This window comes from Molothrus aeneus, chromosome 2 (genome assembly GCF_037042795.1).
Source record: "Molothrus aeneus isolate 106 chromosome 2, BPBGC_Maene_1.0, whole genome shotgun sequence".
In the NCBI taxonomy this organism is placed as follows: Eukaryota; Metazoa; Chordata; class Aves; order Passeriformes; family Icteridae; genus Molothrus; species Molothrus aeneus.
Window position 1 is genome coordinate 30023858 of NC_089647.1, and position 23945 is coordinate 30047802.

Consider the following 23945-nt stretch of genomic DNA (forward strand, 5'->3'; position numbering starts at 1 on the left):
CAAGACTGCCACAGTCCTCTGAATGAAATAAAAACTACAGCTGCAAGCGGTTGTTTGTTTAAGTCTTACTTGTCACAGGAGTTAAAATAGTCTTTGCTTCTAATTCTGAGTTACTACAGGACTCCCAGGACAGGAAACATTCCCAGAGCAGACAGGTACACCTCCCTGTTTCATCTTTTCCCACTGGGAACTGATGATGTTGTTTGCTGCTGTTGTCAACAGTGTTTTCTTTAAACTTCTTGCAATAACTGAACTCTTTCACAAGTAATCCTGCTGGCTGCTGCTGTGGGTTTTTCCTTCTGAGAAATCACATCAATGGTAATCAAGCTTGGACAGCTTCCTAAGCCATCTTTTCCATCTCCACCCCAAAGGAGAGAGCTGATGAGCAATCCCTTGCACAGCAGCCAGGGAAGGCTTCCACCTCTACAGGAGTACTCTCATGTCGGGGACATGGTAGGGGATTGCCAGCCACTGATCTGGCTTTGTGGCTTTTCCCAACAGTTTGGTGCATGAAAAACCTCCTTTCCTGGGATTGCATAACTAGAGGAAGGGAAATGAGATCTCAGGGAGGGACTCAGAGCTCATGGGGCAAAACTCCAACTCTAGCTCTTCTTACTAATCCAGTTTATGTCATCCTCATTCTCACTGTAATTTCTTTTCCCTGACAGGTCTATTAGGACTCATTCAGGAGAAAGTCAGAGTGACTAAGACATCTTTCCTTTAGCTCAAGAATTCTCTGGGTTTTAACAAGTCCAACCAGCCATGATGTTATTAGGGATTGAGAACCACAGAACTGAGCTGGTGTCTTCTGGGCACAGAAGATCTGAGGAGTGCTCAGCATGGTCCTGGAAGAACCTAGCTGGGAGAAAATGTCCTATGGTTCCCAGACCTGCTAGGATCTCTGCATCAGCAGTCCAGGAGGGCTGTTTGGAGAGAGAAAACTGAAGTTCCATTTCCCTCTTTCACCCTCCCCTGGTGTCCCAGGCACTGAACTGTTGGAGACAGATGGGGATATTTGTCTAAACACAGACTGGCTGGTTTTGTGGGGGAATGTTCAGTCCATGGGACTACACAATTCTGGGAAAATCCTGTTTTATCTTTACAAAAATATACTCTCATGTGGCAAAGAAATAGAAATAGTGATGGTGGGGAAAAGGATCTTTACATTAAAGGTTCTCTAAAAATGGTGTTATCATGATAGTTAACTCTTTGGTCTCCTGGAGGGTGCTGGAGGGCCACAGAGTTGCTCAGAGGGCTGGAGCACCTCTGCTGTGGAGACAGGCTGAGGGAGCTGGGCTTGCTCAACCTGGAGAAAAGAAGACTCCAAGGAGACCTTAGAGCACCTTCCAGTGCCTAAAGGGGTTACAAGAGAGTTGGAGAGGGACTTTTGACAAGGACTTGTAGTAATAGAACAAGGAGGAATGGCTTCCAACTGTCTGATAGAGGGAGGTTTAGATTAGAATTTTGGAAGAAATTGTTGTGAGGGTGGTGAGACACTGGTACAACTGTTGTTTGAAGTAGCTAAGAATCAGATGTATGCCTAACTAATTTTATGTTAGCATCACATCAGGTCTAATCCCTACCCCCAGATCACCAGAACTGCCAGCCCTGTCCTTGTCGTGACTCTGATCAACTACATCAAACTGGGCCTATATTATATCTACATATATATAATATATAGGTGTTATACATTATCTGGATCTCAGCCAAAGGATTTAATTCCCAAGTTCTTCACCTTTGAACTAGCATTTTGCTTTACTGAGACCAACTTTGACATGGCAAAGGCCTAGAATGAGGCATGGAAAAAAATGAACAAAATGGAAAATTAACAAAAGTTTCCATCTCAACAACTTCCCCTACTCAGAGCTATAAAAACTGAACAGAGTAAAGACCCTGCTGAATGGAGCCTTACAAGAGACTGTTCATGTCTGGAGATATCACTGTGACATTTACATGGAAAATCCCAGCCCAGACTAGGGTGTTTTCCCATGGTTTTCCCCAAAAAGCATTCGGCCCAGCTGAGTCCTGAGCACACATTTCCTCTCTCTGGCTCCCTGGGGCTGCTCCTTGGCAGTGCTTTCACAGTCTGATGGTGATTCCCGAAAAGCAGCTCCTGAGACGGGCAGAGTGAGCACATATCCTGGATAAGCCACACTCGGAAATGCGGAGAGTGGAGAGGAACAACTGTGACATCTTCCTGATGCCCTCAGTACCTCCTGCCTCGAGCCTCATCCCCTCTGACCAGAGCTGTGTTTGCTGGGCAGGGAGGTCACCCAGCAAATCTTCATGCACTGATGTTCTTGGAGAAAGCAGCTGAGCAGAACCAAACCAAACCAAACCCTTTTCACCGCATTTTCACCACAGAGAGATGCTAAATACAAATCTCAGCACCAGGCTCGCTTGAAGGTTACCCTGATCATCAATATGGGGCAAGTGCGGTATTTTGGTGCTACTAAAAGCAAACAACAGGAAGCCTGATTGTACTTTCTTAACTTAAACTTTTTAAGAAACAAGCAACCACACATCTTGAGATGTGGCACAGGCCAGTAATACACAAAGGGTGCAAGATGCTGAATATGAGAAGCTGCAGCCAGCCACAGGATATGTCCTCTGTGACCTATGGACCCTTGCAGTCCCTTTTGCCTTTTCCAGTGTCATGGCACCATGGCATGAGGCACTTGACACCCTGAGATGAGCTCAGCCTGTTTGAGCCTGGTACTAAAAATGCCAAGGTTGTGGGTTCAATACCTGTATGGGCAATTGCCCCCAGGGCTGGACTTGATGATCCTTGTGAGCTCTTTCCACCTCAGAATATTCTATGACTCTGTGACTTCTGATTCTCTTTCCAGTATGACCATCATGACTAAAGCCACCACTGGGCCACTACATCCAATAGCTGAGAAATTTTGATGCAGGGCTGCTCATTCATAGGCCCAGGCACTGCCTATCCTCCAGTGATAGGGTTCAGACTTTCTGTTCCCCGCACTGTGGATTAATACCTGGTTTTGTTTGTTTTTTGGGGTTTGGTTTTGTTTGTTTTTTGGGGTTTTTTGGCGGAGGTGTTTGTGTTTTTGTTTTGTTTTGTTTTGTTTGGGGTTTTTTGCTTGTTTTGTCTCTTTCTTTATTTATTTCAAGGGTTGCACCATACAATTTCTAACCCCCAGTCTCCTGCCTGCTGGCATTGCTCAAACGTTGGTGCTGCCTTGTCCTACCTGCACCCCGGGGTGCCAAAGCTGATCTTGGCACTAAAGGCTGGAAAACTGAATGAAGGCAGTGCTCAGGAATAGAATTCACGTCTGCAAATACAGCCCTGCAGAGGTCAGAGCTGGAAACACGGTTGTGCTGAAAGGGCAAGTCCGGTGTGATCCCCAAGAAAGCAAAGGAACGACAAGGAATTTTAGCCAGGGGGGATGCAAGGCAGCAGGAAGGGGGACTGTGTGCATGTGCAAAGCTGTCTCAACACCTCCCCTCGCCTCTTCCCCTGTTAAGGGGGGTCTGCCAGCTCAGGAGTGGCACAGTCGAACGCAAGTCCTGCCTCCTGCCTCCTTCCTCCTCCTCCTTCTCCTCCTCCTCCCAGATGTTCCCTTGTGTGCAGCCATCTGTTGAGCTCCCTCCTCCCTCCTCCTGCGGGGAAGGGGGCAGCCAGCTTGCCCGGCCAGCTGCACGCCTTGCACGGGAAGGAGGAGGGAGAAGGAGGAGAGCAGAAGGGGACAGCCGGCCCCGAGCCCCGCTCCTGCCCGCTCCCGCCGTGGGAACCGGCCCCGGCCCGGTGAGTGCCCCCCTCTGCCCCCAGCCCCTCCCTGACCCCGCATCCCCTCCCTGACCCCCACCCCTTCCTTGCGCCCTCCATCCCTTCCCTGGCCCCTGCACACCTCTCTGCACCCCCTTCCAAACTTCCCCGCGTGTGCAGAAGCGTGGGGCTCATTTTTGGGGAGGGGGGACGCTGTGCCGCGATGGGCTGAGCCCTCCCTGCCACCTCCCCGGGGATGCGCAGGGCCAGCACCGGGGGTCCCTGCTGCGGAGCCCTCCCCAGCCTCAGAGTGCGGAAACTTTTTCCGTGTGGTGAGTTTTTCCTCGCGAAAAAGGGGTCCAGAGGCCGGGGGTACAGGGTAAGGGGAAGGACAGAGGTCTCGGGTGGAAGCAAACTACTTTTTTCCCCACCTCTGGTTTTTCCAGAGGGGGAACTTTGCGGTGCGGTGGGTGCGTACGAGCCCCCAGCCCGGCTGCCCTCCCGGGATGAAGCGTCTCCAGCTGGAATCCCTTCACTTCTCCTTCCCCCAGTGGAATGGTGGTTTCTAGAGGTCTCGGGATCGCCACGGCTGCAGAGTAATCCGAGCAGCAGCTGGAGGCTCCGCACCGCCTCCCGTGCCCGGCTTCGGGGCTTTGATTTCACACAGGGCTCCCTGTCTCCCCTCCTCTCCCTCCTCCTCCTCCTCCTCTCCGGGCCCTCCCCTCAACTCTCGGGAGCGAAGAGAAGCTTTTTGGTGGGTTTCTGGTGCTGGGGGGCTCGCAGGGTCTGGAGCTTACTCAAGGTAAGGAGAGAAATGGGAAGGAAAGGAAAGCTTGGAGGGGTCGGCTTGATGGGGCGTAGAAGCTGGAAGGTGCAGAGGGGGGGGTCCTTTCCCCCGGGTTATGTTGATAAAGGCATGGCAAAGGCATTCCTGCCTGGGAATTTCCCATCTGTGAGTGGATTAAGCTGATGGGGAAGGTGTGTTTGGGAAGGGGAGAGAGAAAGCTGAGCAAGATTTATTCATTCTCTCATTGAAGAAAAAAAAAGAAAAAAAAGACAAAAGAAAAGGGAAGAAAGAAAGAAAGAAAGAAAGAAAGAAAGAAAGAAAGAAAGAAAGAAAGAAAGAAAGAAAGAAAGAAAGAAAGAAAGAAAGAAAGAAAGAAAGAAAGAAAGAAAGAAAGAAAGAAAGAAAGAAAGAAAGAAAGAAAGAAAGAAAGAAAGAAAGAAAGAAAGAAAGAAAGAAAGAAAGAAAGAAAGAAAGAAAGAAAGAAAGAAAGAAAGAAAGAAAGAAAGAAAGAAAGAAAGAAAGAAAGAAAGAAAGAAAGAAAGAAAGAAAGAAAGAAAGAAAGAAAGAAAGAAAGAAAGAAAGAAAGAAAGAAAGAAAGAAAGAAAGAAAGAAAGAAAGAAAGAAAGCATGAAAGAAGCTGCTGGGTGTGACTTCTGAAGCAGGAGGTCAGAAAGCACGGGGTTCCCCTGATAGTGCACACACCCTGTAAACTTTCAAGCAGCTCCCAGGAAACTTGTTATTAATGCTGCAGTCATTAAAAGGCGCAGCCCACGGCAGATTTATTAGCTCAGTAAACCACAACACGTGCCAAGCTTTCTGGAATCAAAAGGGTCTGTCAACTTCACTCCTCTGGCTTGGGATTTGGGAAGCCTGGGAGGAGAGCGGCGCGGATGGAGCTGGTGGCTTTTGTCGCGGGGAAGTGGCATCGCCTCCGTTAGCCGACGCTCGCCAGCACGGCTCGGGAATGCAATTCCGTGGCGGCGAAGGCATCGGAGCACGGCTGCAAGGAAAGCACAGCGAACCCTGCTGAGCTCACGGCGCTCGTCGCGGCAGCGGGACGAGCAGCCCCCGGCCTCCCGAACGGAAAGCTTTCCCCGTGTGCCTGCCATGATAAATCAGCTGCCGTCCGCCTGAATAACAGCATTCACCGAAGTTACAGTGGGAAACTTGTCTGGCTGGACACTGTGCCATTGCTGTGCGGAGAGCAGCCGGTGCCGATCGCTGGCGTTGCGCTGAAATATCGCATTGATTGCCGCTCCGGAGCTCGGCCGGCAGCACCGGGCTATTGCAGCGGTGAGGAGCAGGGCGAAGAAGACCGGCAGAAGAGCCGGCGGGGAAGGGCAGGGTCGGACCGTCTCGCCGATCTCTCCGGGAACAAGAGGCACGCTGGATGTGTTAGATGCTGAAAGGAGCGGAGGAAGCTGGCTCGTCCCTGGGAGGATTTGCAGGCTGAACTTGGCCGGGGGCTGGCTGTAGGCAGCCAGGCGCTCACAGCACAGCGGGTCAGTGTGTGCCATCGCCCTGGCAAAGCGGGGCCTGGCTCCGGTCCCACCGTGACCCACGGGAGGCGGTCCCGGCCCCCCGGAGGGCACGGGGAGGTGCCTGCTCCCATGCGGGTTATAAATGGCCCAGGAGGAGCTGCCCTGCCGTGCTCCAGAGGCGGTGGGTGCGCGGGGGAGCGGAGCCGACACGGGGGCAGGCAGGAGGCTCGGGGGGCAGCACTCGGACGGGTTTTGGTTTTCCCTTGCGGCATCCTGGAGCAGGGCAGACGTTGTTGATTTGTGAATGAATTTGAGCAGCTGCTGTCAGAGGCAGTGGGGAGCAATAACAAAATGCCTGGAGGGAACGAGGACGTGACAGACATCCCAGGGGACATTAATTTCTGATGACAGGCTGGACTGGCAGGAAAGGCTGCAGGGTTGGGATGAGGGTTTCCTGCACCCCTATTCTTTACAACTCAGTGCAAGGAACAAACCAGCATTGAATGGATGAGAGGAAATTGGGAGAAAAGGGGGGAAAAAACATGCAGAAGTTCTTAGGGGTTTTGTGGATTTATTTTTTTTTTAATATAGGGAAAAGCATCCTGTGTTCCCTCAGGCAGCCACACAGTGAGCAGCAGTGAGTGTCACTCCTGTGCAAGACTGAGCTGGGAATAAAAGGTGAGCCACCGTCTTCCAGAGGTTTAGAGTTTTCCCTCCATCCCTAACTGCTTTTTTTTTATTCTCTTTCAGTCTCTCCTCCTTCCTCCTCCTCCTTATCCTCTTTTGTTAGCTGGTTGGTGGGGAGAAGCAGAGTCTGGAGGGTGGGATGAGACAAGGCATCCTTGTCCGGCAGCCCTCCTGACCCCTGGCACCCCCAGGCTCTGCACGGTAGCTGCAGCACTGGCTGCCTTGGCAGGCTATCAAAAGAAACTTCCCAACACGGAGATGTTGAGGGCTGGGAAGAGATAAAGGCTGGCTTGAGCAAGCTGTTTCTTGTCTTAAAACTTGGCACCTGGACCTATCGAGGCAAATGTATGAATGGCTCAGCCATTCATTACAAGGAAATCTTCATATTTTAATTTTTATTGCAATTTTTTTTTAGAGGGGGGTGGAATTAATTTCCTGGGAGTTTCTATTGCATTCATGGTGTGCAGCAGCGGGGGAAGGAAATTTGTGCTCTGGGAATCACCCCAGCCTTCCCGTCTGCTTGCAGACACTGCAAGAGATTAAACCATCCTGGCTGCCTTAGCATGGGACATTCCTGAGTTGCACTAACCAGGCTGGAAATCTCCTGTCAGAGCAGTGGCAAACTGGAAAAAAGCACTTTATCTTCAGCATAGCAGACAGAGGGCCACGTGCTGTGTGTAACGTCTGAGTGCCGGTGTCTGCAGCGTTTCTTTTCCTTCCCCTTTCTCCCTTCCTCAGTCTTTTTTGCTGTCTCTGTCTCTGTGATGGTGATTCCTCTCCTTTCCCCTGATTCTTGCCAGCAGCTCAAACCCAGGGGTGGGGAGAGAAATCATGTAATGGTTTGGGTTGGACCTTAAAGATCATCCAGTTTCAACACCCTGGCCATGGGCAGGGACACTTTCCACTAGAGCAGCTTATTCAAAGGCCTGTCCAACCTGGCCTTGAACACTTTCAGGGATGGGCACTGTATTTTCAAAGATTTTTTTTACTTTGAATAAGATAATCCTCCTCATGAAAAATTGAGACTCAAACTCCTGCTGTGACTGATGGGTCAAATCAGATGTGATTCCTCAGACCTCTGAGGTGACACATGTGCATGGGGCTTGTGTCACCTGTCTCCAAGTGGGGCAGGACATGTTCCTGACCCCAAAATTGCCTGTTTTCCTCCTATCCTTGAGAACGATAACTCTGTAGCAGTTGTCATGGTGAGGCCAAACTTCACAGAGCAAAACAGGGGAGATCCTTTCTCCAAAGCACTTTAATCCTACTACAGAAGTTCAGTTTGTATCTGTCCAGGACCAAAGCATTGCAACTTCTTGCAAGCAATCTCCAATTCAAAGAATTATTGGATCATAAGGTAACTGAACCTGGCCAGTCTCATCCATCCCCTTCCCTCTCCCCTGGCCTGGCTGCCCATTTTGCAGAGGGCAAAGCAGGGATGCTGTCCCTAGAGTGTCCAGGAAGGCAGGAGCTGGACATGGTGCCCAGGGACTGTGGTAGCATTTGTCTGGAGCAGTTACAGCAGTGGCAGTGTTGGCTGGGGACTTCTGTGTGGGGTGAGAGCCACAGGCCTTGTGCTCCCTTCCCAGTTAAACTGGTGGGAATTAAACCTGGGGATGGGGGTGAGTGAACACCTCTCAGACCTAGTACTTCTCCAAGTGTCAGGAGAGAAACTGAGGCACTTAAATGGGGACTCAGGGTGGCATCAGTGGTGGGAAATTGGTTCTGCTGGGGAAATGGCTCTCTCAACCCACTTCAGATGATCTTTCTCCAAAATCCTCCACCAACCAAGAGGGACTGGAGAATCCCAGGCCAAGGAGGGAAGGGAAATAGCTGAGGAGATACTGCACATCATGGGGGCAATGAAGCATCATCTGCAGTGGGAATCATGGTGGGAATGGCACACTACTGGTAAACCCTTTATCAGCTCTACCTACAACCCTTCCCCTCCCCAAATCCCCCCTTCCCAAACCTTGTAGGAGACCCACTGTGTCTAGTAAATGTCTCACATGCTTCACTGGGGTGGGGGTAGCTCCTGAAGCCCCAGCTGATGCTCCACCAAGCAGTTTCACTGGCATTCATTGTTTGCAGCATTATGATTCAAGAATTATTGGAGAGGAGGGGCAAAGAAAGGCCATAAGGGGAATGAGATGGGAGCCTCCAGCTGTGCTGTTTGCAACAATAATGGTCAGGATTGTGTTTATTATCTCCTCAGTGGAGGGTCTGCAGCTGCATGCTGAGAGCCACAGACAGCAAAGGGGCCCAGAGATTATTGTGCATGGACAAAAATCCAACCACAAAAACAAATAAAAAGCCCACAAAGGATCCCTGGGCCAGCTGGAGCAGTGCCATTAGGCACCCAGCTTAACTCCCAGTCTCCTTGTTTTGCCCTTGCTGACTGAAGTCAGCAGCCCCTCAGGGCTGTTAGGAGAAGGGAGATTGGCATCTCCTGCCTTTCAGAGAGCTAAAGCTGCATGGAGTCCTCTTAAAATCCTTCCGCTAGGGCTGAAGGTGTTGCCCAGCCAGGCTGAATTTCTTTTCCCTCTGCTTTCTCATGATTTTTTCCAGTGCTGGCTGCACCATGACAAAGGCATGCTGTTGGAGGCAGTACTTAAACATGATCTGCAGCCCCCTCTGTTGTAATGGATTCAATTGGATTCAATTCTCTTAGAGATCTTTTCCGACCTTAATGATTCTATGATTCAAGGAGAAAGAGCTGGAAAGCCATCAGAGATACAGGATGATGAGGCTGTGATGAGTTGTTTGCTCTTGGTGGGATGTGTCTCACCAGCAAGAGCAGAGGCATCACCCTGGGATGTATCACCTTCTCCTCCCTCCTCTCTCTTGTTTCCTTCCCCCTGCCTAGCTCATCTTCTCTGGGGGAACCCACCCATGCAGTATGGTCTCTCTGCAGTTCAGGCCTGCCCTCTGGAGTGATTGGAAGCAATCCAGTTCAGGCATGTGGGGAATATCCATAGGCATCACGTGTTTCCCTCATTGACCAGAGAGCTGCTGGTGGGTCCTTGCAACCTGCACTTCCCTGGCACAGAACCTGGTAGCTGCCATGCCAGGGATGTGCATGGCATGTGGCATTTCCCAGCTGGGCACAGTGGCATGGCTGATCAGCTCTTCCAACAGCTAAAACCAGAAGTATCCATTGTGGGCAGGAGATTTCCTCTCCCCATGCTGCACCTCGCTGGCATATGGTGTTCATCCTGGAGTGCATTCCTCTGGAATTATATCATGTCTCTGGGAGCTGGAGTGCAGTGAAAAAGTATCATCATAGCAGGAGCCAGAGCAGGAGCTGTCTGGGGTTGGCTGTCAGGTGTGCGCCACCAAGGGCTGAGGCTCCAGGAGAAGCTTGCTGGCATCATTTTTGCTTTCAATAATTCACAAGTTAAGAAAGGAGGAGGGTTTAATCCTCTCAAGGTAACTGCTGAGATTTGGGTAAAGCCTGGGCACTCCCAGGCTCCCTTTGTGCCTCGCAGTGGGTTCTTGGGCACTAGACGTGATGGAGCAGCTTCACCAAGTCATTCTACAGCAGTCCTAATGCTCTAGGACTGGCACAAAACTCTGTGTAAACCTCTCCTTTGGCTATGAAGCACCATATTGAAGGGCTGGTCTGTTCCTGAGTTTGTGCCAAAATAACGGAGGCCTCCCATTCTGGTACATGTCGCTATGATAAAAATTCTATTCAGGCTGAGTTTGAGATGGTTAAGAAAATATTTGTGTTCCTGGCAGAGATGAAGTCTCTCTTATACTCAGTGAGTGCCGGAATAGTGTGGCCTCCTGCTCTTGGAAATGCTCACAGTTAACAAGCAGAGCAGGGAGGACAAGAAATAGGAGTTGTTAGGGGTGAAAGAGTTCAGGATGGCCATGCTGGAAGTGATTCTAGAGCAGGAGAAAGTTCTGAGCTCTTCCATCCCTTGCTGTCACCTGTTTGACTGATTCCATGCATCCCAGACTGCTGGGAACCACTTGCAGCTGCCAAAGCTCCCAGTTTGAGTGGTTCTGCAGCTGGAATAGCCAGGAGGCAATGGTGGGGCTGGGATGCTCACATCCTGTCTGCTCCCACAGAGCCCTGTGAATCCCTCCTGGTGCTGCACCTCTCCAACACCTGCCTTCCCCTGCCCCCAGCCACTCAGGAGGCCTGGCAAACAATTTCCTTTTGGAAATGCCCCCTCTGGGCACAAGCACAGTTTGACTTGAGGCTGGAAAGCAAAATTGCTTTCAAAATCCACAGGAGACTAATTCCTCCACCTGGAATAAACTGCTATTAAGCTGACAGCTTTCTGGGCTGAGCAGAGAAGTGGGAATGTTTTGCAAATCCCGATGCCACAGTGATTTAATTCCTCATTTTCCTGTGCTGGTTGTGGCACCAGCATTTTCCCACTTGAGGAAAAATCCCCGGAGTTGGGCTGATCTTCCCTCACAAAATGCATCTTTTCAAGGCACAAAGCTTTTAGTGTGGCAGAAATTGTATTTCAGCCATGGATGTAAATGAGCTGGAAGTTACTGTATGGGCTGGCAGACCTGCCTGCACATGTTTTCCTTTTGTCAGATCCCAAAATACACCACCCTGCACCTTGATTTCCTCCTCCAGGGGGAATGAGGGATGCCTGAGGGGGAAGATTGCACAAGTGGAATAAACTACTAGCTGTTTAAGCAGTAGGATGATAAATTATCTGTGGCCTCTTGCAAAGCAGATGGGAATTGTGACATTAACAGTTGTAACAAAGTTTATTTTAATAAGCCTTTCCATTTCTTTATTAAATAAAGGATTTTCTTTTTACATTAAAAAAAATAGAGCAGAGACTTTCAGCCAAGCAAGCATTTCAGTGTCTTTTCCTAAGTAACAACAATAGGACAAGAGGAAACAGCTTCAAGTTGCACTAGGGGATGTTTATATTGCAAATTAGGGAAAATTTCTTCACCGAAAGGGTTGTCAAGCATTGGAACAGGCTGCCCAGGGAAGTGTTTGAGTCACTATCCCTGGAGACATTTAAATATGTGCAGATGTGGCACTTAAGGACAGGGTTTAGTGGTGGGTTTGGCAGTGCTGGGTTAACAGCTGGATTCAATGATATTCAAGGTCTTTCCCAACCTAAATGATTCTATATTTGAACACAGATACATAGTGTGGAGCTGTACAGTCTGGAGTTACCTCTAGGTCAATCACACACATCTTTTCTGCAGCCCATGTGGTGGCTTGAGGGGCTGCTTGGCTTTGCCTTTGGGGTTGTGAAATGGTTTTGATGTCTTTGATGCTTAATTTCACTTTGCCTTTGCTAATCTTATCTATCCCATCCCCTGTAACATCTACAAAAGTCTCCCTAAAGGACGGAGACCATGTTTGGATGCAGGAAAGTCATTGCAGTTTTGGCTCAGCAATTTCTGTCCAGAGAGGAGAAAAGCACATGGAAATAACCAAGACAGAAAAATGTGAAATGGCATATTGTTTTTTGTTCTTTGCTCCTTCTGGCTGTCCAGAACCTTTATTCCATGGGGTTTGGTGAGATTCAAGTCTTGCAAACACAGACTTGATGCAGAGCAATGGGGTTCTTGTCCAGATCAGGAAGCACCATCTTGTCTCTGATTATGCAATTTCCTGCTCCTCACTGGTTTCCACTTGAACATCAAGCTGTTGACTTTAACTCTTTAAGTATGACTGTGCAGCCACTTCCTTATCCACTGAGTCATCTAACCATCAAATCCACGTTTTCTCCATAGAGATTAAGATGTTGTGTGGATCAGTGTCAAATGCTTTGCACAAGTCCGGGTAGATAATGTCAGTCGCTCTTCCCTCATCCACAAACAGTGTAACTGTGTCATAGAAAGCCATGAAATTTGTCCAGCAGGATGTGTCCTTAGTGAAGTCATGTTGGCTATCACCAACCACCTCCTTATTTTCCATCTGCCTTAGCAAAGCTTCCATGAGGATCTGCTCCATGATCTTGCCAGGCAAAATAATTAAAGCACAAAGGAATTCATAGAGAAATCTTTTCTTTTTTTCTTTTTGCATTCCTTGCATTTCATTCTGATTTTTCCCAGGGAGCAGGAACATGGAGCAAAAAGCAGGATTCAGGCCCCTGCAGGATGCCTTTTCACTCCCCTCAAGCTCTTGGTGTCTCTTTACATTAAACCATAAGGGCTAAAGTCACCACTCCACTGGCTGAGCTTCCCCTTATCCTAATGCTTGCATGCACTGGTAAGGCAATAGGGTTGCAAATCCCCGTGTTTATATCCCACTAGAAAATTTGGGATGCCTTAGCTAAGCAGCTTTGCAAGTCCCACAGATAAAACCATCAGAGTGAAGTGAAGGGTGATAACTTATCCCCTAAAAGTGACTTGTGCAATGCCTCCTGATGGAGGCCTCCATGAAATCAAGTGCGATTTGGAAGAACCAAGGGACTGATTCTGATCCTGCTGAAAGATCAGAATCTTTCTGATTTCTTTCAGAAAGAGTTACACCAAGAGTAACTCCACTGACCTCTCTCAAACCCATCTAACAAATGCAGAATTAAACATAAAAACCACATACTTCTTGAATTCCCATTAGCTCCCCTCTCCCCAAACCCCAGAAGTCTCAAACACTGAGCATAAAACCAGGACTGTTTGCAAAGTGTCTTCCAAACCAGCAAACAACAAAATGTAACAAGCGGATCAGAAAACGCTGCTCCCATTTACACCAACATTTTTTTTGTGAGGTTTAATAATATTTATCAAGAGCTCTTTGCAGCATTTATGTGGGGAAGCCTTCTGCAGGAAGAGCTGGTCTGAAGCAGGCGAAGCAAAAGCCTGAATGACCTTTACTTTCAATAGATTCACACGAAAAAAACAACAGTAAAAAAGGAGTAACTTTGTCAGCAGCAGTCTCTTTATTATGGGAGGGGTGTGTGTCTGCAGCAAGGGTTTAATGGTCTCTGGCTGTAGGCTGGTTTGAGCTAGTTTTGCTGCCTGCTCAAATTGGCATATGGGATCTGGAGACCCGACCGCGATTGCATCTGTGGCGTCATTTGGGCTCAGCCGGGAGAGTCCACGCTGGAAAAGTGTAGCTGCTGCTAGTGCTGCACTTTAGTCAGTAATTATTCTAATTTTACAGAATAATTAATGGGTGGAGAAAGGGGGGAAAGGTCTCTTATGCAATTTTGTTGTTGAGAAGAAACTCTGGAGCATTCTGGTGCTCTGGAGCTGCTGTCCCAGCTGCCACTTAGACTCCAAGATATTTAAAAAGAGAAAGAGCCAGAGCCAACTTTTTTTTTTCCCCTCAGTCTGGAGGATTTATGGCCTCTATCATAACCTATGCACTTGTTTCACTTTCCAATAACATTCCTTTTTCCCTGACCCCAATTAGTGCTGGCAGCCAAGTGGGCCTGGTGAGCTTTGCTGTGAAGACTTTGTTTATTTCTTTACTTGGCTGATACAAGAGGCAGAAGACAATCCTAAAATTTTTCTCCAGAAATATTGTTGCTAATACAACTCTTTTGTCCTTTGCTAGGGCAACAACTCTATTTGGGACAGGTGGACTTCAGCTCTTCCTTTTTGCCTTTTTTCTTTGAAATTTGGTCTATTTGCTGCTCATCCAGAATTAATATTGGCAAAAAATGTAGAAATTACCAGGATCTATCCGCCATGCCTTACAGATTCATATCTAATTTGGTCTGGTTGTGGGCTGCTATGGAAAAGATAGATTCTGTGTTCTCCACTCCTGTGTGAGAGCTGGTATCTCTATGGATGGTCACCAGAATTTGTTGGAAAGCTGACCCAGCAAAGGGGAAAGAGAAAGATCAGAGGGGTTTTTGTTGGATCAGTGACCCAAACTGGTTTATCCAAGTGCACCTGGGTATTGGGAAGGACTAGGGTTTGGAAGATGCAGCCAAGAATGGGGTGGGAAGCAGTAACCAGGGAGACTGAGCATCCTTCTACCCTGTCATGGACAAGGGGGAGAGTGACATCTCCAGGGATGTGTATGGTCTTAGGCTGGTTTCATCCCCTTCTGGAGCAATTTCATTCTCTTCACCCCACCGTAGAGACACCTAGTGTTTTGGGGGTTTTTTTGCACTTCTTACCCATATAGTTCAAGCTTCATTGGGTAAATTTGGGCCTTTAGCCCCAACCCCAGCTGCATTTCAGAGGATGCTTTGTTCAGAGGCATGTTGAGGGAGGCTGAGGGAATGAAGAATAGGGCAGCTGTTTCCTGACTCCATCAAACAGCAAACTCTAAAGCACCTCCCCTTGTATTATTTCTTTAATTAGTCATTGATTTTTTGCTATGGGGAATTCCAGCTTGGTGGTTGCCAGGGCAACTGGAGGTAGCCTAGGTAGCATCCTCTTAATATCCTCATTCCCGAAGAGGGGGCCAGTCCCCAAGCAATGGGCTTTCATCCAGGGAGGGATGTGTCAGCTGATCTCCCTAATGAGAAAAGTCTTTAAGGGAGAAGAGAAGGAAGAAATCAAATGCAGTGAGAAGCGTGAATTTGCAACAACACAGTAACAAAGCTTTCCTCCCTCCCACCTCACTCCCTGACCATCATCTGAGCCTGGCGTCCCTCTGCAATCTGCTTTTAATGTTGGCAGCTTTTTGGCTGGGAAATCTCAGTGTGGGTTTTCTGTGTGAGTCTTGCCACACGGGGTTGCAATGATTGAGCATAGCAGGGAGAAGGCACAAGGTCATCCGCAGGCTAAAGGGGAGATATGGGATCGGAGGAGAAGGCTGCCATCCTGCTAGAAGCTTGGTCCAACACTGGCTCCATTAACCCCCTCAGGCTCTCCTTATGGTTGTCTCAGAATATTTGCCCTGCAGAAAGGATGAGCAAGATATAAAGACCAGAGCCCTGCATCACTATAGGCACCTGAAACACGGCGGAAGATATTGCACCCCCAGCAGCTCATGTTGCAATCAGCAGGTATAAAAAGACCCCTAGAGCTTCCAGATGCCCAAAACCAATCACTGGGATCTCTTTGTACCTCAATAGCCATAGAGATGAAGAGGACATGGCTAAACCAGCCCCTGGGTGGGCTGCTTTCTCCCAGTGACTTTCCCCTTGCTGTCCTAGGTGATGGTGCCAGTGGTTTCTTGTCCATGGTGTTTACCTAGGTGAAACTCCCCAGTGTTGCAAGAGGATAACTCCTCTTCCTTTTACAAGGGGATACCTTGGCTTCCTGCCTTTATCAACAAAGCAGCTCGTGGGCAGCAATCCAGAGGCATTTTGGTGCAGTTTCAAATATACACTGTACACAGAACTGTAAATGCCTGCAGTCTGTTTCTTTCCCCATTTCAAAGAGAGCTATCGGTTGTTCCACAGTATAATAAAACATGCCTGTACCTGACTAAGCTCTTTGCCAATTATCTGGCAATGCAGGAGTCTCTTTCTTGGACTGGAAGATGACTTTATTTCTCCTATATTTTATCAGAGCTATCAACCAAGTGGCATGTTTGCCTGTGATGCTCCATGCTGCTCCATAGGGGAGTTTCCAACTGGTACTAATGGATTGTATCCCATCTGCAAAGCAATTGCAGACCCAGTAAGGGAGAATTTGTGGCAGTGCTGTGAGGAGGAAAGAGGCAATAGATGCTATGCAAATGCTTCAGCTGAGCTTTGTGTACTACATTTCAGCTGTGTCATGTTTTGTCTTTACTGCTGGCTGAAGTGATGGATGTTGCAGTGAGAGTCACTGTATCTGCCCACTTCTGGCAATCATTTTTGAGGCTGATCAGGAGGGGAATTCCCATGTCAAAAGGGTTTGAGCAGGTGCATATCAAAGCCCAGCATCAGTTTTCAATCTTCTCTCAATTCATAGAATCATAGAATAGCTTGGATTGGAACAGACCCTTTGAAGGCCACCCAGTCCAACTCCCCACAATAATCAGGAACATCTTCAAGTAGTCCAGATTGCTCAGAGCCCCATCCAACCTGGACTTGAATGTTTTCAGGGATGGGGCATCTACCACCTCTCTGGGCAACCTGTGCCAGTGTTTTACCACCTTCATCACAGAAAACTACTTCCTTAGATCTAGTCTGAATTATTCTTGTTTTAATTTAAAACCATTGCCCCTTGTCCTGCCACTACAGGCCTTATTAAAAGTCTATTCCCAGTTAAATTAGGTCAGATGCTCCATAAGAAGCCAATGGAGGTTTTAGCAGTGCTCAGAAAGTAAAATTTCATACTGGTGTGTCTTTGGACTTCCTGGTGTATGATTCAGCTTCCAACAGAGCTAAAACAATTCTCTGAGGAAACAAGATGCACTTTTGAAGGAGAAGTTGGAAGTCCTTTCCATACAGGGACATCAAGTAGGAATAGCCACTGGGTAGAATTTGGGAGAAGAAATGCCAGCAGACTGGGCTGATACCAATGTAGGTACTTCCCTGTAGGTGAGATATTTAACATTTGAGGTTTTGCAGTTTTAGTTTACAAGGAACTCCCCACTGCTGTAACCTCCCCTGGTAATAAAACATTTCAGTGCAATCCAAATGCAGCTTCATGAAAAAATAAAAATAGTAGCATTTATTTTAGGAGGGACTGCAGAAGGCAGCAATGTCTGTCTGCACAGAACCAGAGGGGATCAGCCTTGATGTCATTAGGAAAGGAATATCTGGAAAAGTGTCTGCAGAGAAGAGCGCTACCCCTCTATGTTCTCTCTGCACACATATGTGTTTTCTCGAGAAACAGTTGAGATGGGCTGAGGCTAGGGCTCATCTTACCAATTTTCTGGTTTTTTTATAGAATAATGGACCCCAAAGGGGCCTTTAGCAATGGTTTAGTTGCAGGCAACTTGGCCAGAGTCCCAGTTTCTGCTCTCTATTTGCAGGAGATCTGGGAGACACTGCCATACAACTCACATCAGTGATCAGGACAGTACTTTTGCAACATTTTTCCCCCCTTGCACTTTTTTTGCACATTGGCAAGTAGTCCCCAGTCAGTCTCCTGGGAATGAGAGCAGGGCCAAGAAGACAATGCTGAAAAGGGAGAGAAACTGAATACAAGAGGTGGGTGAGGGGAGATGAAGTGTGAATTTCTAGGAAATGGTCTTGGGAAGCTGCAAGGGCTGTGAGGAAGGAATCTCAGCCAGATCAGAGGGTGTGTGTGAAACTCAATACTGCAAGGAAGTTAATGAAATGCTTTAAAACAGTGGTGGGAAAGGTAAGAGACCAGGGACGCTGAAGTGGAGATGGGAACATTCATTTAAAGGGATTTCTTTAACTTTTTTCTTATTAAATGAGCAGTTGGCATGTGAGTGTTTGTGTATGGCCAGCAGCATAGCCAAGGACCAGTGCTGATGGATCTGCTTGTCTGGTTTGGTGAGATTTTTTGTTTCTGGCCTTCTGGAGATCTCGTTTGTAAGGCATGAGGAGTCATCACCCATGGCTGCAATAGGAACCAGCAAGGACAGACCTTGTTGCCTCTGTGCTGACCTGCAGGATGCTGACATGCTCCTATGTACCCTCTCCAGATCTAAAAATTGTTTTGGCTGTCTCTTGAAATCATGCAGCTGTTGTTGCCCACTGTTGTGTGGGCGAGTTGTTCGGATGCCATCTGAAGAGGTTCAGCAAAGCTGGAGCGTGCAGATCAGCTCTGATCTGCCTCCCTTGCGTGAGATGATGGAGAGGCAGAACTGTCTTGGAGGGAGACGGGTCAAAACCAAAGCAGTGGAGAGAACTCCTTGCTTACTGGCACTGTTAATCAGAGAGAACACTTAATGCAATTAGCAGAGGCTCCCCAAAGACTCCATATGAAGCAAATTGTCTCCACTGTGCAGGGGGCCGGGCCCACCACAGCAAAGGCTGGGTTAGACTGAATAAACCTCGGTTCCTCTGCTCTGGTAGGAGCTGCCACCAGGCCAAGGAGATTGTTTTTGGCCACCTGATACAAATCCAAACTTCTAAAATCTGCATCTGAAGTCCAAGGAAGGGAGATGGGATGTCCATTTGTGCAGTAAGGAGCTGGTCTTTTCTTCCATGGTCCAGTCAAAAGTTTATATGTTTGATAGATCATGCTTTAAGGCAGCCTACTGTTCTTACAGCTCATTTCCAATTTCACCTCAGTTTGGCTATGTGTGTAAAGACTGCTGACCCAATGTTTTTTCTCCATTAATTTCCCACTGGGATTCATAACATGAGAGAAAAAGTCTTTGGGATATCCATGCTATTTAAGGGTATGCTTAATCTCTCCTTTTGTAAAGAGAAAGGACAAAACTGCATAAGTCAAACAGTTACACATGATTCATAAAGTAATTTCTACAGCAATTAGATCTGCTTTTCTATTGTCTTGTTTTCCAGGAGAACAATGCATTTCCTGACCTGGTTCAATTTGCTGCTTCTCCTTCCTTGCTTTGGTACCACAAAAACCTGCTTCCCTGGCTGCCACTGTGAAGTGGAAACCTTTGGTCTCTTTGACAGCTTTAGCTTGACCAAGGTGGACTGCAGTGGAATAGGCTCACACATTGTTCCTGTCCCAATTCCTCTGGACACCTCCTACTTGGATCTATCATCAAACAAACTGGAAACAATAAATGAATCGATGCTTACTGGCCCTGGATACACCACCCTCGTGAGTCTCGACCTGAGCTACAACAAAATCGCCAAGATTTCTTCCACGACATTCTCCAGGCTTCGGTACCTGGAGTCCTTGGATCTGAGTCATAACTCTCTGGAAGTCCTTCCGGAGGACTGTTTCTCCAGTTCTCCTCTAAGTGACATAGATTTGAGCAATAACAAACTTTTGGATATAGCTATAGACATTTTTGCTTCAAAAGGACAAGGCAAATCCCTGAATGTGGATCTATCCAATAATATGCTCAGCACAATTACAAGACACCATGAAAAGAGCATTCCCAACATACAGAACTTAAATCTTTCTGGAAACAAGTTAACATTTGTACCAAACCTTCAAGGCATTCCTCTCCGATATTTAAATCTTGATGGAAACCCTCTTGTTAAGGTTGAGAAAGGAGATTTCACGGGGCTGAAAGACTTGATTCATTTATCCCTCAGTGGCCTGCATGGCTTTAGGGAGTTATCTCCTCAGAGCTTCAAGGAGCTCCAAGCCCTCCAGGTTCTGGATTTATCCAACAATCCCAACTTGAAGTCACTGTCTGCTGAAGTTATCTTTGGTCTGAACTCCCTACAAGAGCTCAATCTCTCTGGGACAGGCATCTCATCCTTGCCAAAGACCTTGCTGAAATACCTGCCTTCCATCAAAAGCATCACCTTAGGGAAGGACATACAGTGTCTCAAGACCATCAAAGAAGGACAGTACCACCGACAAATTGGGCTGACCAAAAAAGAAGTCCTCAGTTGCCATGACAGCCATGGATCTGTAGCAGCAGCACCTTATGTTTTGTGATGAAAACTGGGCAGAAGAAGGGGTGGGGCAGGGAGGGTGGGGAGCCGTGGGACTTGTACAGGTGTCGGACTAAGATGGCTTGCAGTGTGCCTTTTGTAAAACTGTCAATAATTTATATATTTGTATTTGCCAATAGCTGATTGTTTGTGGATTTTATAAACTCTCAAATCTCGGTCTGCGTTATCCGCAGGCTCCGGATTTTAGCCGGTGCATTGATGTCCTCACTCCTCCCGTTGGCTCAGGAGCGGTGATGCTGGACCATGCAGGGACAAGCTGCTCTGCAGGTCCCAGGGCAGAACACTCAGTCTGGATCAAACCCTTCATGCCTCAGACACGTTTGTAGGATCAAAGCTACACCTCTGCAGAGCACACACCAAAATGTACCAGCTCTGTAGCTGCTTGCTTACAAACCCATGCATCATCCTTCTTTTAATTGTTACTCCCCAAAATGTGCCTTCTGGATGTTGCCTTCATTAGCAGCACCCTGTTTCCTGTCATGCACTTTCAGTCTTGAAGAAACATTTCCAGACAAACCTGAATACAGGGTGCACTTAACATGCTGGGTTTTACATGTTATTTGCATAGGTGTGCAACAAACATTGAGTAAGCTGAGACATTTTCCCACCAATTTCTCCTTGTTTTCCCACCTTGATCCTTTTCATGTCTAATTAACTTAGTCCAGCTTTGGCAACCTCTTTTTAAACTCGGTGAGCCATTGGTCAGAGATGATGTGCAGCAGAGGAAGGGAAGCAGAGGGGTCTGCTAACAGCCACATCTCACCCAGCAACCAGCCTTTGATGAAGGAGGCCGCAAAGGGAAGAGATCATGTAGCCTAACTCAGGAAAGAAAAAAAAATTGAAAAGAATCCCTCCTCCCTTTCTGGGGAAGCTTGGAAAGAAACTTTGACAGGGATTCTTTCTTGATGACCTTACCAAACCAAGATGCAGTCCTAGAGATATGAGAGTAAGTTGTTTCCAGGCTGACATTCCTCATCTGAGCACAACATCTGCAGCTCATCTGGGCATATGTGAGGCAACTTGCAGTGCCAAAACACTTCTGAGAACATGCCAGGGGAAGAATTAACACTGATGCTTGTGGCCCTGAAGCACTTTGCTTATCGAAGGAAAGATCTTTTGGGGTTTTTTCCAGAATTGTGGCTTTTCTTTCTCTCACACATCTCCTTGGTTGCCAAGTGAATCTGAAAAACTGAAATCTGATAAAAAGCCTGGTCCTCAATGTTTTGCTGTTTTTTTTTTTTTTTCTCTCCATTGCTGAAATGCTGTGGAACCCCTCTGGACCCTCTTTTTCTCCAGTCTAGGAGGAAGTGGGAGAAGGCAGCACAACATGACTCAATGCCATGTGTGAAGCCTCCAATTTGCTTATAGGAGCAGTGGTGGTGACTGCTGAGGTCTGGTCCACATCTGGCATGCTCTGTCCAGGGGGATGGGATGTTATGGATCGGGGTCATGCTCAAGCTGATCTGCAGTTTGGTCTCTAAGCCCTGCATCAGGGCCACTTTCAATGTTTGATTTAGGGAGATCCATGTAAACATGATGCAGATATAAACTCATCTCACAATTGTCCTTGGGAGTGTTGGAAGAAGCTCAGGTTTTGTCCTCATACCCCCAAAAGTCTTGGAAAGTGGAAACCCTATTGCCCAAACCCACTGACTCCATAAAAGTCAGAGTCAACACCTAACTTTGGATACTGAAATTTGGTACTGAAATACTCCCACATTTCCATCTATCTCAATTTCAATAATTTGTTTGGGTAGCTTAGAGTGGGATTTTCACCCCTTCCTTCAGTTTTGGGGATTTTTCCCCTCTACTGAGCCTTTGCGATGTTTGACCAGCCTTCACAATCACAGGAAACGCTGATTTTCTTAAAAAGGCAATGGGGCTGCCTATGGGCAGAGATCTGGAGGGGAGCAGAAACAAACTGCAGTGCAGGACAGGGGCAGTTTGTGAGGAAAGATGTGGGGGTTTTACTGGATTTTGCCTTTTTAAGAGAATTATTTTCTGCTGGCAGAAAATGTATTTTTTTTAAAGAAAGCTGTTTACTTTTTTAAGCCTGTACATAGATGAAACATTACAGTTATCACCTACTGTCAAAGTTACTGTCTTTGCAGCACTGTGGTAATTTAAAACCCAATGTGACAATCCAATTGGAGACTGCAAGATTTCTTTGTGTAATCTCACGCTAGCTGCTAGCTAAACTAGTCTTAGCAAAAGCTGGCAAATACTGTCGCTGTGTTAGTCTGTTTTTTTTAAAGAACCTGCAGCATTGTAAGGCTTTGTGATTACTCACAATGTAATAAAGTGATTTGGAGGAGAATAAACCCAGATCCCCCAGATTTATTGCTTTAATGCTGAGCAGGTGGCAGCTGTCACTGGATCTGAAGTGCAACACGGCTTCTCTCCTTCTCTGCTGATCCCCACTGCCCCCATGGGTGTTGCGTCTCCAAATTAGGGGCAGGATTTGTCCCACGGTGCTTGGCTCACTGTGTTCTTCAGTGATGGAAAGACTTGACAGCTTCTCTGGTTGACTTGAAGGAAATTAGGAACACATGGCTGTGAAGCAGCAGAGAGCATGTGGTGCAAATTCCCTACTCCAGGACCTGCTCCAAAGCTCGTGGAGCAGGTGGAGATTTCTTTGTGGATTTGACCCATCCAGGACATGCTCTGCTAGTGTTGAAAGGCTGGATTTGCAGCAGGCAGGGTGATGTGGGGAGACACACAAGACCATGGAAGCATTCAAGAACGTGTAGATGTGGTGCTTAGGGAGACTGTTTAATGGTGGACTTGGCAGTGCTGGGTTAAGGGTTGAACTTGATGATCTTGCAGGTCTTTTCCATCCCTAAAGAGTCTATGAGTCTGTGGGGATGGAAGGGAGTAAAGGGATGCAGAAGTGATGCCAGAGCACAGAAAGCTGAACATTGCCTGACCACAGAGCTTCTGGCAGTGAGACACACGTAATCCAGTCTCAGCACCCTCCTCTGCAGAGCTGGGGCTGCTGCACAGGGGGCTAAGACCATGCAGAGCCTTTGCACCTAAAGAATAAACTGCAGCTTCTCCAGAGCGGTGTTCCTGCTCTTAAGTAGCAAATTTAATTTTAAAGGCTTCTGGGTGCTGTGTATAAAAGTGGTGCAATCAGGGCCCCACTGAGGAAGCTGCCTGTAGGAAGTTGCAATGTTCCTGTTCCTTCCAAGCCTGAAGGAACAACTGTGTCTTCCACCCAGGCAGGCAGACTTGCAGGCAGCCTGGAAGAGGCTGTTGGTTCTTCACCTGGTTCCCCAAAATGCCCCATTGTCCCAGATGGCATACAAGGCAGTCAGATGATAGCCTGGGGTGTGGCCACCAGAGAAGGCCAAATCTTGCTCATAGGACTATTATGGACTGTAGGGGAAAAGCCACCACCACTAGCCATTAGAGATGACTGCTCCTCTGGTGTCTGCCTCAAGGTTATGACCATGATGCTACACCACCACACCCCTTTGGGGTGGAATCACTTCTGTCCAGGGGTGTGGGCTCAGTCAAAGAGGTGGAAAATATCTTCCTATCTTGAGGAAGGACAACATCTTGGGACCCAAGGGTCTGAAGCTGTATTCTCCCACCTCCTTGTGAATGCCCCACATACATGATGCTCCAGCACTCTTGTTAGATCTTGTCCCTTCCAATACTCCTTTACCCCCTTGTCTTAACATCTTGTTTTGCAACAGCTTTTAATTTATTAATTTATTAATGACTTAATTATTTCGATTATTTTTAATTAAAATATTGTTTTGATTATTATTTATTTAAATAGCCTTTCCAAAATCCTCTGAATGGGAAGAAACAGGCAAGCCTCTACCAGAAACATGAGCCCCCACATCACCCAAGTATGTCCCCTCTGCACCAGCAGGGCAGAAACACCTGAA

The 23945-nt window shown here is 47.5% G+C and overlaps 1 protein-coding gene across 3 annotated transcripts; it reads left to right on the forward strand.

The window, feature by feature from the left end:
- The first annotated feature begins 3598 nt into the window (after positions 1–3598).
- TSKU (tsukushi, small leucine rich proteoglycan) lies at positions 3599–22367 on the forward strand. 3 transcript variants are annotated; one of them, XM_066572287.1, is made up of 3 exons: positions 3599–3769; positions 6590–6676; positions 18964–22367. In XM_066572287.1, the coding sequence occupies exon 3, from the start codon at positions 18971–18973 to the stop codon at positions 20027–20029; it is 1059 nt and encodes a 352-aa protein (XP_066428384.1). In that variant the 5' UTR covers positions 3599–3769; positions 6590–6676; positions 18964–18970; the 3' UTR covers positions 20030–22367. The 3 variants fall into 3 exon arrangements, with proteins under 3 accessions (XP_066428384.1, XP_066428386.1, XP_066428387.1); XM_066572289.1 differs by lacking the exon at positions 3599–3769 and adding an exon at positions 5030–6019; XM_066572290.1 differs by lacking the exon at positions 3599–3769 and having other exon boundaries at positions 6256–6676.
- The last annotated feature ends 1578 nt before the right edge of the window (positions 22368–23945 follow it).

What these genes read in the sequence shown, in the direction of transcription:
- TSKU (XM_066572287.1), top strand. Translation starts at nt 18,971, where the DNA reads ATGCATTTCCTGACCTGGTTCAATTTGCTGCTTCTCCTTCCTTGCTTT.